The sequence below is a fragment of the Serinus canaria genome, chromosome 5 (genome assembly GCF_022539315.1).
Source record: "Serinus canaria isolate serCan28SL12 chromosome 5, serCan2020, whole genome shotgun sequence".
Lineage (NCBI taxonomy): Eukaryota > Metazoa > Chordata > Aves > Passeriformes > Fringillidae > Serinus > Serinus canaria.
In genome coordinates this window covers 13,654,693-13,676,545 of record NC_066319.1, presented here as the reverse complement: position 1 = coordinate 13,676,545, position 21,853 = coordinate 13,654,693, and the positions used below count along the sequence as shown (strand labels likewise).

The following is a 21,853-nucleotide window of genomic DNA, read 5'->3' as shown; positions in this document are numbered from 1 at the left end:
AATATAAAATAAGACCACCCTTGGAATTATCTTTAACAGCACCATTAGTATCAGCTATACACATGCACAAGCCTGTAGCTTGCTTTTCTTCTTAAATGCTTTTTTTCCCCACAGTTGATAGACCCTTCCGGACATAAAAGTTACGAGAAGGCTGCAAGCCCTACCTGTCCACAAGGGGCATTCTGCAAGGACACTGTGAACGTCCCGGACGAGCGGCTCTTGGCCAGGATGTACTGGCAGGTGGCCTGGAAAGTGTATTTGCGCCCATCAAAGGTCATGAAGTGAGTGTCTCCTGAGACCGAGCATTCCGCTGAAAAACATCATCAATAACGCACCTAAATCTGCAGCAAATTCAGCGTGTTCCTCGCTGCACCTAAATCTGCAGCAAATTCAGCGTGTTCCTCGCTGCACCTAAATCTGCAGCAAATTCAGCGTGTTCCTCACTGCACCTAAATCTGCAGCAAATTCAGCGTGTTCCTCACTGCACCTAAATCGGCAGCAAATTCTGCGTGTTCCTCACTGCTCCTAAATCTGCAGCAAATTCAGCGTGTTCCTCGCTGCACCTAAATCTGCAGCAAATTCAGCGTGTTCCTCGCTGCTCCTAAATCTGCAGCAAATTCAGCGTGTTCCTCGCTGCTCCTAAATCTGCAGCAAATTCAGCGTGTTCCTCAGTGCACCTAAATCTGCAGCAAATTCAGCGTGTTCCTCAGTGCACCTAAATCTGCAGCAAATTCAGCGTGTTCCTCAGTGCACCTAAATCTGCAGCAAATTCAGCGTGTTCCTCAGTGCACCTAAATCTGCAGCAAATTCAGCGTGTTCCTCAGTGCACCTAAATCTGCAGCAAATTCAGCGTGTTCCTCAGTGCACCTAAATCTGCAGCAAATTCAGCGTGTTCCTCAGTGCACCTAAATCTGCAGCAAATTCAGCGTGTTCCTCAGTGCACCTAAATCTGCAGCAAATTCAGCGTGTTCCTCAGTGCACCTAAATCTGCAGCAAATTCAGCGTGTTCCTCAGTGCACCTAAATCGGCAGCAAATTCTGCGTGTTCCTCACTGCACCTAAATCGGCAAATTCAGCGTGTTCCTCACTGCACCTAAATCGGCAGTAAATTCAGCGTGTTCCTCACTGCACCTAAATCGGCAGTAAATTCAGCGTGTTCCTCACTGTTATTGCTGCTGAAGAGTTCATACACACTAACACATTCTCTAACTTATAAAGTTGGATTTATATTACTAGCAGGTGTTAGGAACCAAAACTTTTCCTTGCTTTTGTTATGGAGTTCCCACCTGATGCCCAGCCAGGGTACCTGAGCAGCTCTTCCCCCAGAAGGAGGCACTAATATCTGTCATCTGTGTATTATGGGTATTGGATTTGTGGCTCTTTAAACTGATTTTCAGAAATGTTAACACATTTAACTGATAAGCCAGGCCATTTTAATATTTAATCTACTGAGTGGGTAGATTGAAATGAAAATGCAAATTACATAATGAGACATCCTATTAACATCTAAAAGTAATATTTACTCAAGTAAGAATGGACTTATCAAACAGCATTCGAGACCTTAACGTACCTGGACATGTAAAATTTGTACAGATCCACTTTCCTCCAATGCAGGTGCTGAAATCAAAAAAGTATAAAATAAAAGTTTTCATACTTTTATTCTGTGAATTATACACATCTGTCCCTCAGTTGTTCTTCCTGCATTCCTTCTCTATGGGATGAGCTTGTCATGAGGACATGGTCATGTGAAATTTCATCCATGCACCCAGTGTCACTATCATTTCTTTTTAACTTTTAATAACCATTAGAAAAGTTAAGGATTAATAATATATTAATAATATTGAGAAGAACAAGCACAAGTCATTTGACTCTTATGACTTTTAAAGACAAGAATTGTTGGGGGGAAGAAAAAGTTGCTCATCTGCAAGTTCATCCATTTTCTTCAGTTAAGGTGATCCAATAAACGGCACTTTCTCTTCCTAGAAATTTTTCTTTCCAATTCCTAAAATTGACTTTTAAATTCCAAAAGAGCAGCTTAATGTCACAATCACATTAGGCTCTTTATGTCCAAGTGAGACAATACAAACAGGAGAAAAAAATCAGTACAGTTTTCCTGTTAAGATTTTGAATTCTAGATACTTTTTATTTTTAAAGGAGAGTCCAAAGTGAAAAACAGCACTAAGTATTACAGTATTCTCTGCAATATTTTTCATGTTCTCTTCTTTCACATTAATAGCTTAATAGTTTATCTTTTTCTTAACTGCAAAACATACAAGGAATGGCAATTTTTTATGAAGAAACAGGGAGCATTTATCAAGTTTATCCAATTTCTAACAAATAGGCCTTGAAGAAGCTGTTTCTTATGATCATTAAAGGATTTGGTTCACAATGCAGTAGGAAAAATTACTCACCAGTTATTACATTCTTCATAAACCACTGAACCCATTTCAAAGAAACTTCCATGGTAGTCACAAGGACAGTCCATAGGCTTGACACACAATTCATTTTCATAAATTAAGCCTAGAAGAAATAAATTAACAAGAAAAAAGTGAAATATCCATGACAATGGCTGACAGAGCACTAACCATTATATTCCAAAACAACACCAATGGCCATTTCTGTACGATAATAAATCCTTAGACTATTTGTTAGTAATTTTCACAAAAAGAAGTGCATTTGAATTATATTAGATAAATTATATTACAGGGATCAAGTCACTAAATTTCTTGAGATACAGTAAATATGGTGAAAAAAAAATATTTAATAACTGGGTGAGAGGAAAAAGAAACCACAAACAAAAAACAACACAAAAAATAACAAACCAAACATACAGACCATGCTGCTTTGAATACCTTTGGCTTATTTTCTAAAACATTTACAAATCTTTGCCTCTATGGTCTTCATTTTACTGCTTTTTTTGCCTTTTTTTCCTTATTACTCTAATTATTATTATTTTCTTACCAGAGGACCAGAAAAAAAAAGGCTTTACCAAACCATAAAAGACAATTTATGACAACTATTATTAAAGTTATAAATAATCAAGGTACACATAAGGGGCAGGACTTGAAGATCCATCCATAACTTTCTCTGTCTTCTTTCAGATAGAATTCTGTACTCAACAGAAGCCAGTAACCAGGGGAAAATGGGATACCAACATCTACTTTGGTGATGAGGGCAAAGTTTTGCTACAGACCCCACTGCTAAATACCTCACTTGTCAGAAGGATACAACAACCTAAGAACCTCAGTTTCTGGCCACAGGAATGAATTTTATTTATGTCATGGTTTTGAGCTTTTCTAAGCACCCTAACCAGGAAAAAAAAAAACCAAAAATAAACCCAAGCCACCAAAAGAATCCTCCCTGTAATCAACAAGAAACAAACAGCAACCACCACAACCAGGAGGATGACTGCCCTGCAACAACAGAGCAAACCCCATTTTTCACTGAAATTGTGTAGCTCTACAGCTCGAATATGGATCTAAGCTGAAACCTATTCCTACTTTTTATAGGGAGGAAAAGGCTCCTGTCAGTAAGGAAAACAAGGTCAGCTACCCACACTGCTGGCACTCAGTCTATAAAGGGCTCCTGCTTTTAATCTAGGCAGGTCAGAGGGATGCAAACCTGGGGAGGAACAAGGTGAATGCTGTGTGGAGTCAGGTGTGTACCTGAGAAGCAGAACTCACCATCTGGGCAGTAGCAGCCATCAATGCAGTGAAGCTCACTGCCAATGCACTGGGATTGCTGGTGACAGGAAACAGGGCAGCAGTTGATGCACTCACTGTAGGTCAAGGGTTCAGCACAGGTAATGACTGAAATGCAGAAACAGGCAGAGAAATGAAGATGTGTAGAGCTGCTGTCACAGGGCATCAATGGACTGCACATGCTCCTTTCAGGGATCTATTTTCTGGCATGTCAGTTGAGTACCTGTTCTCTAGATAAACACTGTCTAAAACAATAGCTTTCCAAACACACAGAGAATGGGTACATATTCACATTCTCTCCATTAAAGGTGCACTAAGAAGGAATAATCTTAAATCATGCTTTCTCACAGCAGAGCTATTTAGATTCTCAGAACATCATCAGAAGCAGAGCACCCATAAACAGAGATTTTTTGGAACCACAGTGGAAATCTTCCACCACAGATGACAAAGCAGTTTTGGTCCTGTGTTCCAGGCAGGCAACCAAATTGGACATCTTCTTTCAAACTCACATTGTGTGATTTGTAAGATGAAGTCTTATGCAAGTACAATTTAAATTTATTTTTAACACTTGCGACACACATTTTATATATCACAAAGCCATGAAGACTTTGGCAATATTTGAAAGAGTAGCTCCATGAAAATAAAAATGGTTAATCACCCTAAAGAATCACATTGTAATAAGCTTAGTGCTTTAAAAAAAATTGGTACAAGCTGCACATATTAAAGAGAAAATCCATTGCATTTATGTAGCCTTGAAAAGAGTTTGACTCAATGGCTTCTTTAAGAGCTATACGAGCCCAACACTGGGGAAAGGCAAAGAAATGAAGCTGTGAAGGGCAGCCTTTTCAAAGTAAAAGGAGCAGGCAGCATTTCAGAGTAGAGGAGCCCAGGCATTACCACACTGCTGGAAGTGCCCACGCCATCCATGAAGTGGCTTTCCTGCCTGGGCACAGGCTCTGGCATACTCCGTGAGCGCTCGGCACCAGGTCGCATCATCAGCTGCTGACCTTACACAAATAAAAGGTGACACATTATTCTGTACCTCCATCCAAGCTCACACTCAACCTCATTAATGCTCCTGCACTGCATTCAGCCTTGCTGTTTGAATCCACTGTAACAGTGTTCTAAGCTTCTGTGCTGTTGGACTAGGTTAAAAGTCTTAAAAGGATAAAAACTTTCTGCCACCCTTGAAGAAAGGCCATCAGTATAAGTATCACTAATTTTGAGACCTGACACTGTTTTCCTGAATAAATCCACCAAAGGCTCAAATACAGCAGCATAAGGAGACTTCAGTAAAGGTCTTACTTTTTACAGAAGTAATATCCTGAAGAAAACTCACAAGTAGGAAGTGTAAAATGTACCATTGAGCCACCAGGGTACAGGAAATGGAAATTATCTTCTGACCTGCCTTTTTTTTTTTTTAATTTAACCAGTCAAAGCTGCTCAGACCAGGATTATAGCAGGTTAGGAAATGTCAGCATAAGGTCAAATGGTTATCAAATTCCTCTTTTCAACGGATTACCATTCACTTTGCAGAAGCCAAACTGACCCCCTGACTATGACTTTTCATTATAGTAAGAAGGCTTTGGAATGGCATAAAGCACCTAGGGATGTTGCATACTCAGAATCAAAACAGATGACACATTCAAGGGAGATTGATCAAATCCAGGCCCAGATGTTTTCCAGTTGTGTTAGTCTTTCTTATACCAAAGAAACCAGGAACAACTCCACAGCATTGCACAGAGGTAAAACCAGAACAAGTGAGAAAAGCAAGACAACAGAACAGTGCTAGATAAACACTTACATGCAGAGAAAGTCACAAATCAGTTAATGTGACATTTATAATTAATTATTATGATAAAAGAAACGTGGGTTTTTTTTTATAATAGCTTTGGGAGTAGCCAAAAACATTCACTTACATGCAGAGGTCATTTGTGCAGCTTGCCATAAAAGAAAGAGGACTCACATACTCATGACATTGTTTAAATGGGGGATGTAACAGGATATTACACAGAGCATATGCCCTCTGAAATGAGAGAGACAGCTGTTGTAATGAGGTTTGCAAAAATAAACATAAGCAGAATAAAACAGAATGCTGTGGGAAATCAGAATAGACATCTGCTGTGTGGAGGAAGCACTTTGCTCTCACCAAACAGAAGCAGAGTTTAGCAACACATTGCTCTCCATGTCAGAGTTTCCATAACATTGAATCTTTCATTCAAGGTCATAGCAGTGCCCAAAAAGGGCACAGATAATTTTGCAACTAAGCCAAGACAACCTGAAAAAAAGCCTTCATTTTAATTGAATTACACAGTAAAAGGCAAGAGAAATAAACCATAGCTGGCACCAGCTTTATTTTCAAAGCACTTTAATTTAAGGGTTATACCCTGAAAATACTAATTAAAAGGAAAAGCTACTTCAAAGTCATGGAAAAAAAGCAACAATAATTCTCTTTTTAGACACTGGCAAATAATGACAGAGCAAATAATGCTCTGGTTTTGCTTCCCTGCTTCTTTCTGTCCTTCCTATGGATAAGTTCTAGAAGAATCCTGTATCTTACAGCTTGGGACTCATGCAGCTTCATGGTCAAACAGTTCTGTTGGCTGCTATGCAGAGAGAATAATATTTGAAGAGATCAATAATTAAATACAGCAGAAAAGGGGGACAGTGGGGTGATGAGAGGACAAGGGAAGACCTGTTGCCACAATCATTTTAATTAATCCCTCCCAAAAAAGATGTAAATATTTCCTGTCTCCTTCAAAGCTTTAAAAGTTGCCAAATTATTCATTGAAAATTCAAATTAAGTCAAATTCTTGCTCCAATTAGAATCACCAGCTTTGTAAATAATCCTTTTGTGTTGACCCAAACCTGCAGAGATTCATGGCTTTGTGTCAGGCACGGTGGCTCACTGAGAAGCGATTTGTCCCAGTCAGGTGCTCCTTGTGGAGGATTTTCCTGCCAGCTCTCTACGAATTCTGTTACATCATCTGTCAGTTTTCCTGAACAAGACACAGACACAGAGTCACACACTGACTTCAAAGAACAACAGTGTTTCTATAGCATTTCCCAGGGAAACGTTTCAATAATCAAAGCACACCCAGAACAGAACACCCAACCCTTCCTTCTGCTAAGTGAATCAGCTGAAATCAATCTGGTCCCTTCAAGAAACAAAAACCAGTTTTAGAAGGAACTAGAGAAGTGGGCTTTTGGATGGCAGAAAGCAGCTTACTCAAGAAATTCACAAGGCAGGGATTTAAGGGAGAAGGACCATGCCTACCTTAATCCATCAATGGAATAAAGGAAAGAAAAGGTTTAATAAAAAGCTTAAATAAATTAATAAATAATACATCAGTTTATGCTGCTTTTATATAATAGAGCTCCCAAGAGGGAGTCCAAAATCCAAGAGAGATGAGGCATTCCTGGGTCATTGCAATGGTACAAAATTATTGTCTGAACTAGCCAAATATGGGTGTGATTCTCATTTAAGTAGAAATGTCCATGCTAGGGTTAAACTAACTCATCTGTCATTATTATTATTATTATCAACCTTGGGCAGGGGGTGACATTAATTACTGCTTGGATTACCCACAAATGTATATCTTGCCACATCTTTACTACCACTGCTCCTCAAGCCAGGTGGATGAGGCTCATGCACAGTGAATTCACTCCCTTGTGCTACAAATGCAGATTTAAGGGATGGAGACCCTGAGAAAGATGAGAGGAGAGAGAAAAATCTCTAGGGAAATGACCCCTTGATCTTGGCATCAGTATAAACCCCTTGATTAAGGGAGCAAAGCATTAGTGGGGGTAATGACTGTTAACAGGGCAGGGCTGGTGCCTTCTGAAACTGAGTGGAGCACATGAGCAACAGAGGAGACCACATCCACTCTGAGCCTTGAGGGAGTGCTCTACACAAATACCCTCAGGCTCAAGACGAGGGGCCAACAGTCAAACAGCCCAAAGAAATCACCTCCAGAAGCTTTTATGGCCTCACTTAGGATACTTTTCAAGGGATCTGGCCTTTTCCTCCTGGGTTGTTTTTTTTTTTCTTACTCATTATATAGATCTCTTCACTCACTATTTATTGAAAGCTCTCACTATTTATTCCTCTTGGAAGTGTCTGAAATTGACATTGAAAGATCACTGATTATTTCCCAAAGCTTCAGCACATATGAAATGCCAGATCAAACGGGATTTGACAGTTTTTATTAATTTGATTTACTAATTATCAACTCATTCCCAATTGCAATACCTCAGGCTTCCACAGGACTCAAAATTTCTAAAAGGGCAGTGAACATCTAAAAACAGATTTTACCTTTCAGGTGCCAGGAAACTGAAGTACAAATACCATAGTAGGTAATTGAGCATGACAGCTTTAAGATCATCCTCCTCCCTAGATCCCCACCTACACTGAAATTGTTCCTCTTCACTAAATATCATTTAGCAGAAGTATTTCTATATAATATTTTCCATTTCAAAAGCCACCCATCTTAAATTCAATCAGCATTACAACTGAAAACTAAGAAAGTAACATTTCTTTCGCCAGAAAAAAAAAAAACCCACCAAAAATCAAAAAACACCATATTACACAAGAAGAAGTATCTTAAATACTCACCATAACTAGTTTCCAGGTCATCCTGCAGAACAGCATTATTGTTTCCACACAGCCCCTGGGTTTTGCCCAGGTACTCTGGTGCCATTTTGATGTACACTGCAGATGTACCATCCCAAGCCAGGGTAAAGGCATACTGGTGCCTGACCAGGAAGTATCCAGCCAGTTTCTGGATATGCAAGTTGCCAATAACAAAAGGCAATTTTACTCTGGAATGACACACAGAACCAAAAATAATACTACATTGAAAAATGTAACCATTAAAAGTAAATTACTTGCTGATGCTTTCCTCATACAATTGAAAATCCTGACATAAATATCAAATAACCCCACTAAACCAATGAATTTGCAAATAACAGCAAAAATCATGAATGCCAATGATTATACTTAATTCTAGATACCACTAATTTAGGTATCACCTTTCTCAGACACTACTCTATAAATGGAGAGTAATTATTGTAGCTGTGGTCTGGATGCTTTTTCAGCCTACCAAGGAATAACTTTACATCTCTGTTATCAAAATGGTACCATGGTATTAACTCCAGTGTTATTACAGCATTAGAAACATGACTGCAATTACCCAAATCCTTTATAGGTGACTTCACTGCTCATCTTTATCTGCTCATCTCCAGAAAAGAATAAACTAATGGATCTTTTGCAGGAATAAGGAGAAGAATGGCATTCAGGATCATTGTTCACCTGCCAAATAAAATCACAGAAACAACATTTTAATCAAATTCTTTGTAATAAACATGTAACAGAACTAATACCCCCAAATCTGCACTCAGCATGGGAACAAGAAGTTTGGTCCCCCTCTTGTGGAAAAAACTGAGCAGTGTTTTCATGGCCATGGTCACAGAGTGGTCTTTTCACAGCTTTGAGTGAACAAAGCAGGCTTTGGAAGGACACACATCAGTCTTGTTCCAGCTGTTTACATCTTATGCTATGGTAACACACAGCCCACATCATGTTACAATCACATCTAGATTACATTTTACAGCCTCCTACTATTTTTAATCTCCTAAAATAAATACATAATTAGCATGTTCAACAACAGCTCAAAAGAAGGTAGAAGTGCCATTCCCTACCTGTATGGAAAAGCTCTGTTCATCTAATTCAGCGTGCCTCACAAGGGCATACGAGGATTTCCCAGAAAAGTAGTAATAGAGTCCATCAAAAGTTTCAAAATGATACTGGCCCCAGGTCCTGCATATGTGATCTCTCTCAGCACCTGTGTTATACACTGACAAAAGGAGAGTCACTTGAGACACAGCGCCGGTTTTTGGTACCAACAGGAGCCGAGACGGGGCAGTGCATGCAACATGCTGCGAAATATAAGGACATAAAAGAAAGGAGGGAGAGAATGCTACTGCAAGAAGGGAAGCTTTAGGCAGAGAGTAGTGATGGTAGGTGTGGGAGCAGGAGTGCAAGCCCAGAAAGAGTGAGATTTCTCTCTGTACACACCTGTCTGGCATCGCGGCCCCGTCGCATTAAACCGACTGCAGTTGCACAGCTCTCTGTACACACACTCACCTCCATTAAAACATGCCAGGGAATCTGAGTGGAAAAAAACAAGGCATGTCAAAAATAAAGTCTGAGAGTTTTCTTTCTTAGGACCCAGTTCTCTCAATGACTACAACTCTGAGAATGGCAGGAGTGGCTAGCTTAGCAATGAAGTGTCCTGGAGAACCTAACCAGGCCCACAAAAATAAAACACAGTGTGAAGGCTCCAGCCCAAGTTACACAGCCAGATTAATGAATCCATTGCACCTTTGGAGAAGCCAAATCAAAATGTCTGTGACATCTGTTTGTCTGACATGTTTTCAGTCCCCTAAGCAGTGACTAGAGGAAGTGAACAAGTACTGCACCACAAAGAAGCCCAGAGCCTTCATGCACACACAAGTGACACCCTGTGGGTAAGCTCTGCCAGGAGGAGAGCAAGTTACCTTACAGATGCTTATGTTCTGATCCCAGCTGTGTATCTTTACCTGCCTGCCCTCCTTCCATCTTACAGCTTCCATGTACACCAGCCACAAGCACTTGCCATAAAGACAAATCCCTGACTTTCAATGACAGTACTGGGTTTGGGCTTGGGGGAAGGACGTGTTGGTTTGGTTTTGTATTTTTTTAATTTCTATTTTCCCTGTGAAGATCCCTATCAAAACATCACAAAATTTTTCAGTCTAAAGAAAAACATGCACAAGCAGAAACAAAGTTTCCTGTTACTAAATTTAAACTTTGTGATTAAATCTTTTTTTTAAACTGTGATCCATTTACTTATTTTGCTAGCATTTGCTCCTGAAAAGTTTTTTAGGAAAGGATTTTAATTTTATTAATTTACTATTATGCAACTGTAGGAGTTTTGATACTTAGAACACAAACTGAGATTGCTTTGGTTGCAGAAGGCAGTTTAAGTTGCTCAGAAGAAACTATTTCAGGAAGGTACAAACTGAAGGTTCAGCCTTCTTTTCTTTATTTTTACAAATGCATAATTCTTGAAAAATAATGCTAAAATGGTTTGGGTTGGAAGGGGCCTTAAAGATCATCTTGTTCCAACCAGGACCAGGTCTCTCAAAGCTCCATCCCACCTGGCCTTGAACACTTCCAAGGATGGGGCTTCCACACTCCTGAGCAACCTATTCTCATGTCTCACCACCTGTATAGTAAATAATTTCTTATTAATATCTTATCTAAACTCACTCCCTTTCAACTTCAAGTCATTACCATTTCCATTTGCAATCACATTATAAACACTAAGTAATTATCTGATGACTTTCAAAATATCCAAACAATTAATTTTGATTCCCTTGCTTTCAACAAGCAGTCTCACACCCTACAACCAAAAAAAAAAAAAAAAGAAAAAAATAAGGGAGGGGAAAACAAAAAGGCCATGCTCAAAAGAACAAGGCAGGTAGATAAAGTAAAAGGCAATGCTTCTTTGCCTGCTAGCCCAACTACCCTGCTCCTTTCCCTGCCTGGCCAGTGTCAGGTCAGTAAGAAATAATGCCAGCACCGTGCAGAAAGGTCCCCACTCACCCTGACTGAGCCATCTCATTTACATGCTCACAGTGACCAATCTTGTCAATAATGCAAAAGCCTGTTCCTCTTGTCAGGAGAGGCAGACATTGATCTCTTTCATCTTGAGTGTCGTGAGACCTGTGTAACCAGAGCTCTGGGCTCTGTTCTTTGCTTCTCTAAGATTGTGCCCTGCTGCCTGCCCAGTTACAATAATGTGCAATTAGGCTGCAAGTCATGTTCCTCTGAGCTGTAGAGGAAGTTAGCCCCCTTTTGATGTTTCAGGTTGAATGATTCCACTCTGAGCATGGCTCAGGTAACCTGCTCCAAGACATGTTTGTTCAGATTGTGCAAACAGTCAGCTGACCTGGGGACCCTTGCTGTCACTGGGAAGGATCTCCCTGGCTCTCTTTTAGAGAGAAAGGGTGTTAGCCAAACCTGAATCAAAAAAATCAAATGACTCAATCACAAGCATTTTCTTCTACACGAAGATCTCTTTTGTCTGTGTGTGTATGATTCTAAGAAAATACCATGATCTCAGCTGCTGTATTTGTTTATATCCCTTTTTACATCATGGTTAAGTGTCTTTCCTTACACTGCATAGAGCACCTGTGTGTGCAAACATCAGTTATCACTAAGCAGGTAATGAGGAAAGCAGCATTGTTTCAGATCACATTTAGTGCTCCTACCACTGTAAATGTGCCCTCCTTTAACCACCCCATTCTGATCCATTAACACAGAAATACTTCCTAAGGTATTCAGAATAAATATCCTGTAACAAGGGGTTCATTCTCATCTTTGTCATTAAAGGAATGTGAGCTCTCCAAACAAGCCAACCCAAATGACCACATCAAAAGTTTATCTCTCCCCTAGAAACATGAGAAAGATTTTCATACTTGAAGAAAGGGAAAAGACATCAAGACTAACAGAAAGTTAAAATCAGGAAGACTTAAAGAAGAATATTTTGTCCTCTATTAACCTGAAAGCAACACCTATTAAAAACTCCTCAGCTCCTCTTTCCCCTTTGACATTATGCCAGTTGAGTGCACTGGGCTGGAATCTGAAACTGAAAACTGGTGAGAATTTTCTAGCAGAAAACAGTAGGCCTAAGTGGCATGATTTGTCTGACCTAAGTAATAATGACATTTCTAACCAGTGCTGCCACTAGAACCTGCAGAGCACCCTGATAATTCCACCACTGCTGGGATAAAGCAAGCAGCCTCAAATTCCTTCTTGATCAAATAAATGAAGTCTTGGGATCATCTTCTAACACAGGTCTGAAGTCTTCTCTGCTGTTCTCAGCTGAAATACTCCAACCCCCTGTAATTCCTGACTAGGCTGCAGCCCCATGGGAAGGGTTATTTCAGTCCCTTGAGCACATGGGCCTCCTTTTCAGTTCATCCCACTTTTAAATTCTTCTGTGAGCAGCAGCAGCAGAACCTTGAGTCCATTATTTACCAGAGCCTTTGAAAAAGTGTGACTGTAACCCAGCCCACATCACTGCAAGGAGTTCTGCAGAGCAGTGCCCCAGCTCCACACAGAGACATTCCCTAGCAGCATCATGATAGCTGTTCAAGGCATCTTGCCTCTTCACCAAAATACATAATATTTATCTTGAAATATTATTATTGATGCAATGTATTTTGTGGCTTTGCATCTCTGATATGGGGCACACTTAGCTCTATCTGCTTTCTTACATTACTTCTTCTTCAATGAATACTTAAAAACTCTTGAATTTATTTCAGTTCCAGTTGAACTCTGTGTCCTGACTTGGTCATCCATGGTTTGGTCCTCTGATCCAACATGCTCATTAGGGAAAAAATAAGTAATTTAGATACTGTGGAGCCCTTCAGCATGAAGTGAGATAGAGTCACTAAAGAAATACTCTCCTCTTGGAGCACAGGGAGGTAACTGCAAAGAAACCTTCTCTATGTACTCCACACAAAAGATAAGATGCTAAATCAAAGAGACCCCTAAGATAAAGGTTTTTTTCACTTTCATTTGGGAAAACATCAGTTTTGAATCACTTAATTTTTGCTTTCGCTATCACATGAATACAAATTCTTGAGCTCAGGTCTGACCTCACAGTTACACACCACTGTCACCAGCACACTACTAATTCTTGAAGATTTGTGCCTGATGTTTAGCATCCTGTGAGTATTTTTCTGTAAAACATTTAGCACTTCCTAGTGCTACCATTTTTTCTACTACTTAAGATACAGCATGAAAAAAAATAGCTTAATGCAAAATGGTGGACACAGGTTTACTTCTAGGGTATTCATTACTAGATTCACTTGGACAGAAAAGTTTAAATATGAAAGATTAAAGTAGAAATCTGAAAGTGAAAGTTTTGCTGAAGCAAGACAGATACAGGATTCAGCCCATGCCTTCAGTTCTTATGATTCTGCCTAGATATCAGCTTTGGCCCAAGGAGCTTTAGAAATTCCAGGTCATTGACAGAAATAGAAAGGAAATATATTTTTCAGAATTCTTTAAAAATTCCACATTTTTAAAGTAGCTATGCAAGATTTGAAGAGTAGTTCAGTTGAAGAGTCTGAAGGCTATGACAGTACTATAATAACCAATTATTTAAAAATCAACAAATTTTATTCTTGAATGGAAAGGTGCAAAAGCAAAGTAGATCAGGATAAGAATTTGCAAGAAACCCAAATTAGATCTAGAGAAACACATAAAATAGTAGAACATGAGCTTAAAATGTAATATTTAAATTTTTGTGATCAACTGCCTTGAAATTCTGTATTTTGTAACTGTATAATTTCCACTGCACATTTCTCTAGGTGCAAGTTTTCAGGTGCTCTTTCAGCTGTGGGAGAATTAATACAACAAATATTTCCTGCATTCTTTTTTACCCTTCAACTTCACAATCTTTGAGAGCACCTGCCTGCAGTGGCACAGGTTTTCCCTGGCACACAGGTTTCAGCAGGATGCAGTTTTACAGGATATAAAATTCAGGATTCTGGGGTGAATGAGACTTTAGCCCTTCAATTTTAAGAAGGGCCTTCCAGTTAGTTGCATATTTTCTGTTCTGGTACATCTGAAATCAGTTTTCAAGCACACATTGTAAGGGATAAACATCTCCTGTGACCTCCATGACTTGTGCCTGCTACAACATTTCAACACAAAAAAATTTTTAGTGTTTAGAATGTTAGAAAGTCTCAGCAGTAACCCGAATACTTCCAGAAATAATTTGGTTTGCCTGCTCCAGGTTCTTAATATGCTCTAGCTCAGGAGTTTCCTGTTTGAGGCTTAGGGCTTTTAAAAAAATAATAATAATTGTTTGTTATTTTTTAACTTTTGCATGAATAAGATTTGTGTGGAAGGAAGTTAACAGTTGAACAGCTACATAAACTACATGTTAACTTCAATTACTCTGATACACTTTTCAAGTCCTATGTTCCCTGGCTACAAGAAAATAACACAGAACTCTTCTCTTGGCATCTGCTTGTGCTAAAGCAAATTTTTTGTTCTTCTGACAGATAAGACACAACATCACTTTCTGAAATGCTTTCAATTGACTATTACAACACAAAGGCAAAGAGATCTTATGGCAAAAGTCACGCACTCATTCCACATAAAGCACATTGATTTATTCTTATAGAGTTACAGAATGCAAGAAAAACAGTTATTGCAGGAAGAATTGACTGCAATATAACTTCATTATAATCACAGTGCAATATAATTTCATTATAATCACAGTCCTACAAGTATTTCAAAGAATAATTTTCTTAGAGACATTTCTTAAATAGAGAAAGCAGCTGACAGCCTACCTTGCTGTTTTGGTTTGGGGTTTTTTGTCATTGATTTGGGTTTCCATTTGTTCAGGTTTGTAAACAAAGAAGGTATATTATTTCATATATCCCCAGATGTTTGTAAATCTCACTCCATGGACAGAGTTATCACAGCTTGCATCTCTCTTTAAATTGGAGAGACCAAAAGGAAGACTATCATTCTAAGCAGTAGGAGCACTGCACAAAACTGATCAGGTTATTCTTTTGTTTCGTTTTTTAATACATCTTTCACACACAGACAATAGACTCCATTTGCCACACACTTTACTGTGATTTTAAAAGGAAACTTCCAAGCCTATGCATACCCCTGTTTAAAAGAGTTTAATAATGCTGATTTTATTTGCCTTCAAGTATGGGCATTCATTGATAATTTTTAAGGTGTGTGTTCATCAGTATAGCCTTTGCAAAACAAATAGATCAGAAATGGAAAACCCACACTGAATAGTTTTGCCTCACAGAAGGGCAAATCAGAAAGAAAACAAAAACTTTATACTGTTACATCTACAGGGAGCAATAAGCCCTAATTCTTGCCATTATAACTGCATTCTCCTCTGGAAGCTCAGCCATGTGAAGAGTTAGCAGGAGACATCTGTAAATATTTTATTCTTCCTAGCTTCACATTTCTTCTTCCATTTCTAAAAATTAGGGCTATTTAAGAAGCAGTAAACTTGCACATAAACCCTTGACAAAAGCTCTTTAATAGAAGTCTTGAAAAGCATTTATGTGCATAGTTTTATTGCACACTTGAACAGTAAAATATCTTAGAAGCTTTTTTCCAGACCAGAACCAGGTTGCATTTTTGCTTCAAATTAAAGAAATTTTCACTAGGCAAAGACTAAACCCAGGGAAACAAACAATTATTATGACAACAAATTCCTCAGCATGCTCTGCATATCTTCTCTTTGTCAGCTGCTTTATTAGTATTAAGTAAAAAAGCATAACAACTTCTTGGTCAATAACATGGTGCAAGCCTCAAAAACAGAGGAAGTTTTAACAGTATAGAGTTCTAGGTTTCTGAAGCAATTTTATCACACAATACCTATGATGTTTTTCACATACCGGAGAGATATTCATAGGTAATATTTTTTATTTGAACAATAATATGCTACCCTAAACTCTTGCATCATCCCTCTACGTTCAGCTACACACTTCCCAGAAGCTTCTGAAAACAGTGCATACTGAAAACATTAAAAGCTTTTGGAGATGACACAACCCTAGTCACAATTTATGAGTCCATTCCAAATTACATCTTGCCTTTGGGGCTGTAAAGCTATGGGATGCAAATTGAGACTACTCATATAAGGTAGGTCCCACATGCAATGCAATCAGGCTGACTACAAAGAAACTAGAGGGTTTGCAGAACTAACTAAAATTACTCTGAGTTATTTTGCCTCATTCTTCTCCTTTGTACAAGACAAGCATGACACAGACCCTTCTCAGGGTTAACACAGAAAATCTTTACCCCTCAGCAAAGGTATTTTAAGCCTGCCCACTTCACATCTGAAAATAAGATTAAACAAAAACCCAAAGATGCACATCCTGCCAGCAAATGCCCACCACTGCAAGCTGGTGGCCAAAAGGACCTTATCCTGATAACTCATAGATGGTACACGCAAACAGCATCTGCAGGTTGCAAAAACAAACAAACAAGTTCCAAGCACAAAACAGATACAGGACGTGCAATTTACTGGTGTCTGAACATCAATCCACATTTTTAGGCACACCACTATAAGAGAAGACTTCCTTTCTGAAAGCTCATTATTACAAAACCTACAGTTAGGAACAGTCTTTCAAATTATTAAACCAGAACCAGGTGTAAACTTAAAGCCAAGTGAAACTGCATGACAAATTTCCATGCTCCTGTGAACCTTTGAAATCAAACAAGGTAAAGCCTCATCATCATTAAGACCTGTATTAGCTATTTTAGGAATTTTTTTTCTTCCTAGCAATGATTAAACAATGCAGAAAATAAGGGAAAAGAGAAGTCACTTTATGTAGGAACATAAATAACTTACTGGGTGGTCCACATTTCATACTGTGAATTCTCCTGTTCCAAGACAAGGACATTGCTGTAGGTGAAGTGTTATAAACTGCCATTCCAGACTCCTTTCAGAAAGAACAAAGAAATCAGCAGCTATAAACAAGACACCTCAAAATCTCTTCAGTCTGTCAATAAATACACCATTTTTAGTAAGATCATTGCTTTGCATTGGCTTTCTATAAAGTTCTCAAAAAACACCATCATAAAGTAAAAAGTATACTTTACTCAAGATTCCAATGTTTTTTCTTCTTCCTTCCTCCTAAACATACTCCTTACTGAAGATTTCTGCTCAGTAGGATAGCCCGGAACAAAACAAAAAAAAGTTTATTACTATATCTTGTATTCTTGGTGGGAGAACCTAAATCCAGGAGCATTCACTGTTATTGGTAGTTGATTTGGTTACCTGTTTGCAGTTATGTGACTTTTTTTCTTTGCTGAGCTTTTCCCAGAAAGAGCAGGGAGAAAGCAGAGAGAAAGGTGACTCCCTGAGGAGCCACCAACAAGGACTACAAAGCAATCCTTCCTTTTCCCACTCTCGAACAAGGGAGCAGGAACCACACAGCCTAATTACATTTCAGCAACGTGCCATGAGTGACACAGTCGAGTTGCCAAGACAAACCACATCCAAAAACCTGAGTGCTGAGCTGTAGTGACCCCATACTGCCAGCTCGTTTACCTCTACCGAGAAGCAAAAAGGCTCCCACAAAAGCTGAGGTCAACAAAGCAATTGTTGACCTCAGTTTTTCCTCGAGCAAGGATGCTTTGTATAGCACGTAACTTCTTGAACTAGCTAAAGCTCTAGATACAATCACACAACTTTTCCTCGCTCTTTTAACACTAATCTTCCATTCGGGATTGACAGTCCTCCCGGCTGGGATAAAATATACATTCGAGAGCAAGTCCTGAAGAATTACCAAGGGTAGAACAGCCACTCAAAATACGGATGGTATCACAGCAATGCACAGATATGTTACTGAGGTGCACATTATCCTGATGACAACCAGAACACGCAACCCTCTGTCCCGCACCGCCAGCCCCCTCAGAGGGATCTCCCCGGGCAGCGGCACTGGGAGCCTGGCACCACCTGAACTCATCAGCCCCATGTGCCCTGGATGCAGTGTGGTGGATGCTCTCTTTCTGGGGCCTGCCTGGCGGGAAGCTGCACATCCCAGTGGCCCAGTGTCCCCAGTGAGGTGCCGCGGTGCCCGCCCGCCGCTCCTCAGCCCGGCCCGCATCCTCACCTGCACCGCCGCGGCGAGGCCGCCCCCGCTCCGGGCTCCCGCCGTGCTGCCTCGGCTGAGGGGGGAGAAAAGAGCACGGTTGGCTCGACTTGGATGGCAGCGCAGGCACCCACCCAGCCCGCAAAGACCCCGCTGTGCCCCGGCCGGTTCTTACCTGGGGAGCGGCTGGTCCCCGTCGGCCGGGAGCTGTGCCCGGACACTCCACGGAGACAGGGCTGGAAGGCAAGGGCGGCAGGTTAGCGATGGCCAGGACTGCCCTGTCCGCCCTCCCGTGCCGTGCCGTGCCGTGCCGTGCCATGCCATGCCGTACCTCGGCCGGCGGGACACTCACCTGAGGACAGCCAAGCGCACAGCAGCGCCCCGAGGAGGAGCCGGGTCTCCATGCGAGCAACAGCGGTTTCCCGCGGAGCTCCGGCCGCTACCTGCGCCCCGAGCTCATCCCGCCCTCCCGGGCGGGGCGCCCTAGGGGTTTATCGGCCGCCCGCCCCCGCCCCCGGCCCGGCCCTGCCCCGGCACCCACCCCGGACACCGCCCTCGGGCCCCGCTATCGTCGCTCCTGCCCTGGCCGTGCCCGGCGCTAACCTCGCTGCCTCCACACATTCGCTTCCATTTGTCCGCCCTCGGCGGTTTTGGGAGGTTCGAGTGCCGGTGTCTCGGTAGCAGCAGCCGGGACCGCCGCTCCAAGCGCCCACTGCGCGGCCAGCGGAGCGGGGCTGCTCCCGCAGCTCCTGCGGATGGGCACGGACCGAGCGCGGCCCCGAGCCGCCCGCTCCTGATCGGAGCGGCAAATCTTATCCGTGCTCAGCACGGAGCAGTGGTCCTGCTGAAAAAAGTGTCGGAACTTTAATAACGACAGGCATAAGTGAGACATACACTGAATGCAGCATGCAGCTATCGTGTAGGGGTGGTTTCCATAGCTTCTGATAACCTTTTTTTTTTTTTACTATAAATTCACACTCTGGAGCTCTCTTTGGAACCTTTTCCGTGTTTATTCTTCTTGGTTTTTCTTTCTTTTTTTCACCGTTTATGATTAAATTTGCTGCCTTCCATTTTGTTTCTTCCCTTTTCTCTCCTCCTATCACTGTTACCTTTCCTGTTATTTTCCCTTTCCCATCTGCTGCTGCCTCTCTCCCCATCATTCTTCAGGTTTGCATATCTTATGACAGAAGCTTTAGAAGCTGCCCATACCAGGTGAGAAACTGTCTCAGATAAAAAGGGGCCTTTTCTGACTGCTTTGGGAAGTCTGTTAACAGTAAGTCATTAAAAAGATCTCTTTTCTGCCTTTGTAATTTGTCCCCATGGATTGTGTTTCTTGTGTTTCATTTCTAATGAAATGATGGAAAACTAGTGATGTTTTCACTGAGAATTCTGTTCCCTCCTCTAAGTGTTGGAGGGAGAATGTGCTTGAGAGAAAAAAACGTGAGGAATAAAAGATATCCTTTAACTTTGACTCAGCCTTTTCCAAATAACCTCAAACAAATTTTTAGAACTATGTGCTAGCCTCAGCCTATATCTGCTCTGAGTGCAGCATGTGCTTGCCTTCGGTGCACTTTCACTGATCCGAGTTACATTAATGGAAGTAGAGAAAGTAGATAAAAGCAACAGGGATCGGGTTACACAACACACACTTTAATGTATTTCTTTGCCTACTAAATGAGCTGCTCACTTTGTTCATTTTCTCTTTGTGCCACAAGTAGCAAACAAGAATTGAAGCTAATTTAGAACAAATTTAAATGCAATTTGGTTTCTTCCTAGGAAAGATTTCATTATCTAAAAATACTAAACAGTCATAATTGTACCATCTTTTAATAGATGGTGCATTTGAAGCAATGAAAACTTCAGAACAATCTCATAAATTTACTGGTTATCCAACTTCCAGTTTTGGAGCACGAGTTAGCTTTGTGGATTTGCTTGCTTTGTATTTACACACAGTAGAGCACAGGAATTCCTGTAACAGCAGAATAACAGCCTGCCAAGTTTGTCATCCTTCCTGCACTGTGTCCTTTACATGATGATTCGGAGCAGTTTTCACATCACCAAGTGAAGTCAATTCCACAATTGTTTACTACGTGGAGGAGTTTCTGACTCCGGAGAAGTTTATCTGTATTATAAAAACCAGTTACTTTCTTTCAAATGTACATAACTTTGAGGTTGGACAAGATCTATTCCTGTAAAGCCTTCTAGAAATGATTGATAGATAATCAATGATTGTTCTAGACTAAATGTAAATTTAAAGGAGCAACATGCATGGGTTCAAATGCATGCTTTAAATTTTTTGTGTCTTCTTCTTTCTCTTTTCAAATAGAAGAGAGTTTTGTTTTGCATGTGCATGGCAGAAATTCTATATCTGTGTGCTTAATTCTATATCTGTGTGGAGACACTCGCTTTTTGGTCTTGTGTGGTGCTGGAACTTAGGTAAAGGTGACTTATGTATTAATACATAAGTTGCAAGTTTAACCAAAGGGTTAAGAGCAGTTTGTAAGCTTTACTGGCTAATGAGCCAGTAAAACTTACAAAAGTTATCACACAGAAATAATAAAATAGGACACAGGGGGTTTTATGGCAGTATAGATTTTTTTTTTTTGTGCTTTTATATGTATTCATACAAGTTTCCACTTTGTAGGAAAGAGGAGAGGTAAGTTACCTGTCCTTAAGTAAACCCTGCTCTCTCTGGAGTTAAAGATGATTCTGCATGGAGACCAAGAGATTTGGGTGAGCAGGTGTTCTCCACTCACCACCCTCCTGACTGAGGAACTCTATGATCTTGAACCACAGTAGGGAAAGTGGGAGAAGACAAAATAGTGGAAGAGATTAGTCTGAAACAGGTTCCTCTTCAGGTGCTCCGAGCTTGATTCTTCCTCTGCAGTTACTCACAGCAGCCACGTCAGAGCCTCTATTTATAACCAACAACATTGTGGGAAAGGCTGGGGGAAGTCTGATTTGACAATGATGCATTAGCTTCACTCTGCTTACCTAAAAATAAAGAAGTTGAGATTATTTGCCGTACAACAATTTATTGAAGCAATTATTTTCTGTTTCTTTGGGCCTAGATTGTTTTCTGTTTGGTTATTTTGTTTTTAACCCGGGGGTTAGTATGCTTTAAAGTTCACATCCTCGTGCTTTCCTTAACTATTAGTGTTACTGACATGCATGCATATCTACGAATACAGGAGAGAAATTGGCATGTGATCTGAGTGCCGTTGAGGAGAAGAACCAGTTGTACAAATCAGCCCGGGGAAAAGCCCGGGTAGCACATCGCGGAGCCGTGTATGGATGGATGGGGTTTTTTTATTTTTCCTTTTACTTTCTCGGCCGTTCCGCAAACCCGGGGCGGTAGCGATGCCCGGCGATCTCGGGGATGCCGGAGGCGGCGGCGGGCGCGCCTCTCACCGCCCCGGGGCGCGGTCTCGCCCGCGCAGCCGCCCCGCGCAGCGC

The 21,853-nt window shown here is 40.8% G+C and overlaps 1 protein-coding gene across 1 annotated transcript in view; it reads right to left on the bottom strand.

The window, feature by feature from the left end:
- Positions 1-18,801, bottom strand: part of OTOG (otogelin) — a 91,842-nt gene extending 73,041 nt beyond the window's left edge. Inside the window, exons 1-15 of the mRNA XM_050975216.1 lie at positions 18,750-18,801; positions 18,573-18,633; positions 18,419-18,473; positions 17,152-17,242; positions 9,777-9,869; positions 9,401-9,555; positions 8,893-9,011; positions 8,316-8,521; positions 6,569-6,699; positions 5,620-5,726; positions 4,598-4,707; positions 3,683-3,808; positions 2,411-2,519; positions 1,570-1,616; positions 165-310 (exon numbers count right to left, since the gene is read on the bottom strand). Coding sequence (XP_050831173.1) covers positions 165-310; positions 1,570-1,616; positions 2,411-2,519; positions 3,683-3,808; positions 4,598-4,707; positions 5,620-5,726; positions 6,569-6,699; positions 8,316-8,521; positions 8,893-9,011; positions 9,401-9,555; positions 9,777-9,869; positions 17,152-17,242; positions 18,419-18,473; positions 18,573-18,633; positions 18,750-18,801 — 1,608 coding nt within the window. The remainder of the gene's footprint in view (positions 1-164; positions 311-1,569; positions 1,617-2,410; positions 2,520-3,682; positions 3,809-4,597; positions 4,708-5,619; positions 5,727-6,568; positions 6,700-8,315; positions 8,522-8,892; positions 9,012-9,400; positions 9,556-9,776; positions 9,870-17,151; positions 17,243-18,418; positions 18,474-18,572; positions 18,634-18,749) is intronic.
- Positions 18,802-21,853: the final 3,052 nt, after the last annotated feature.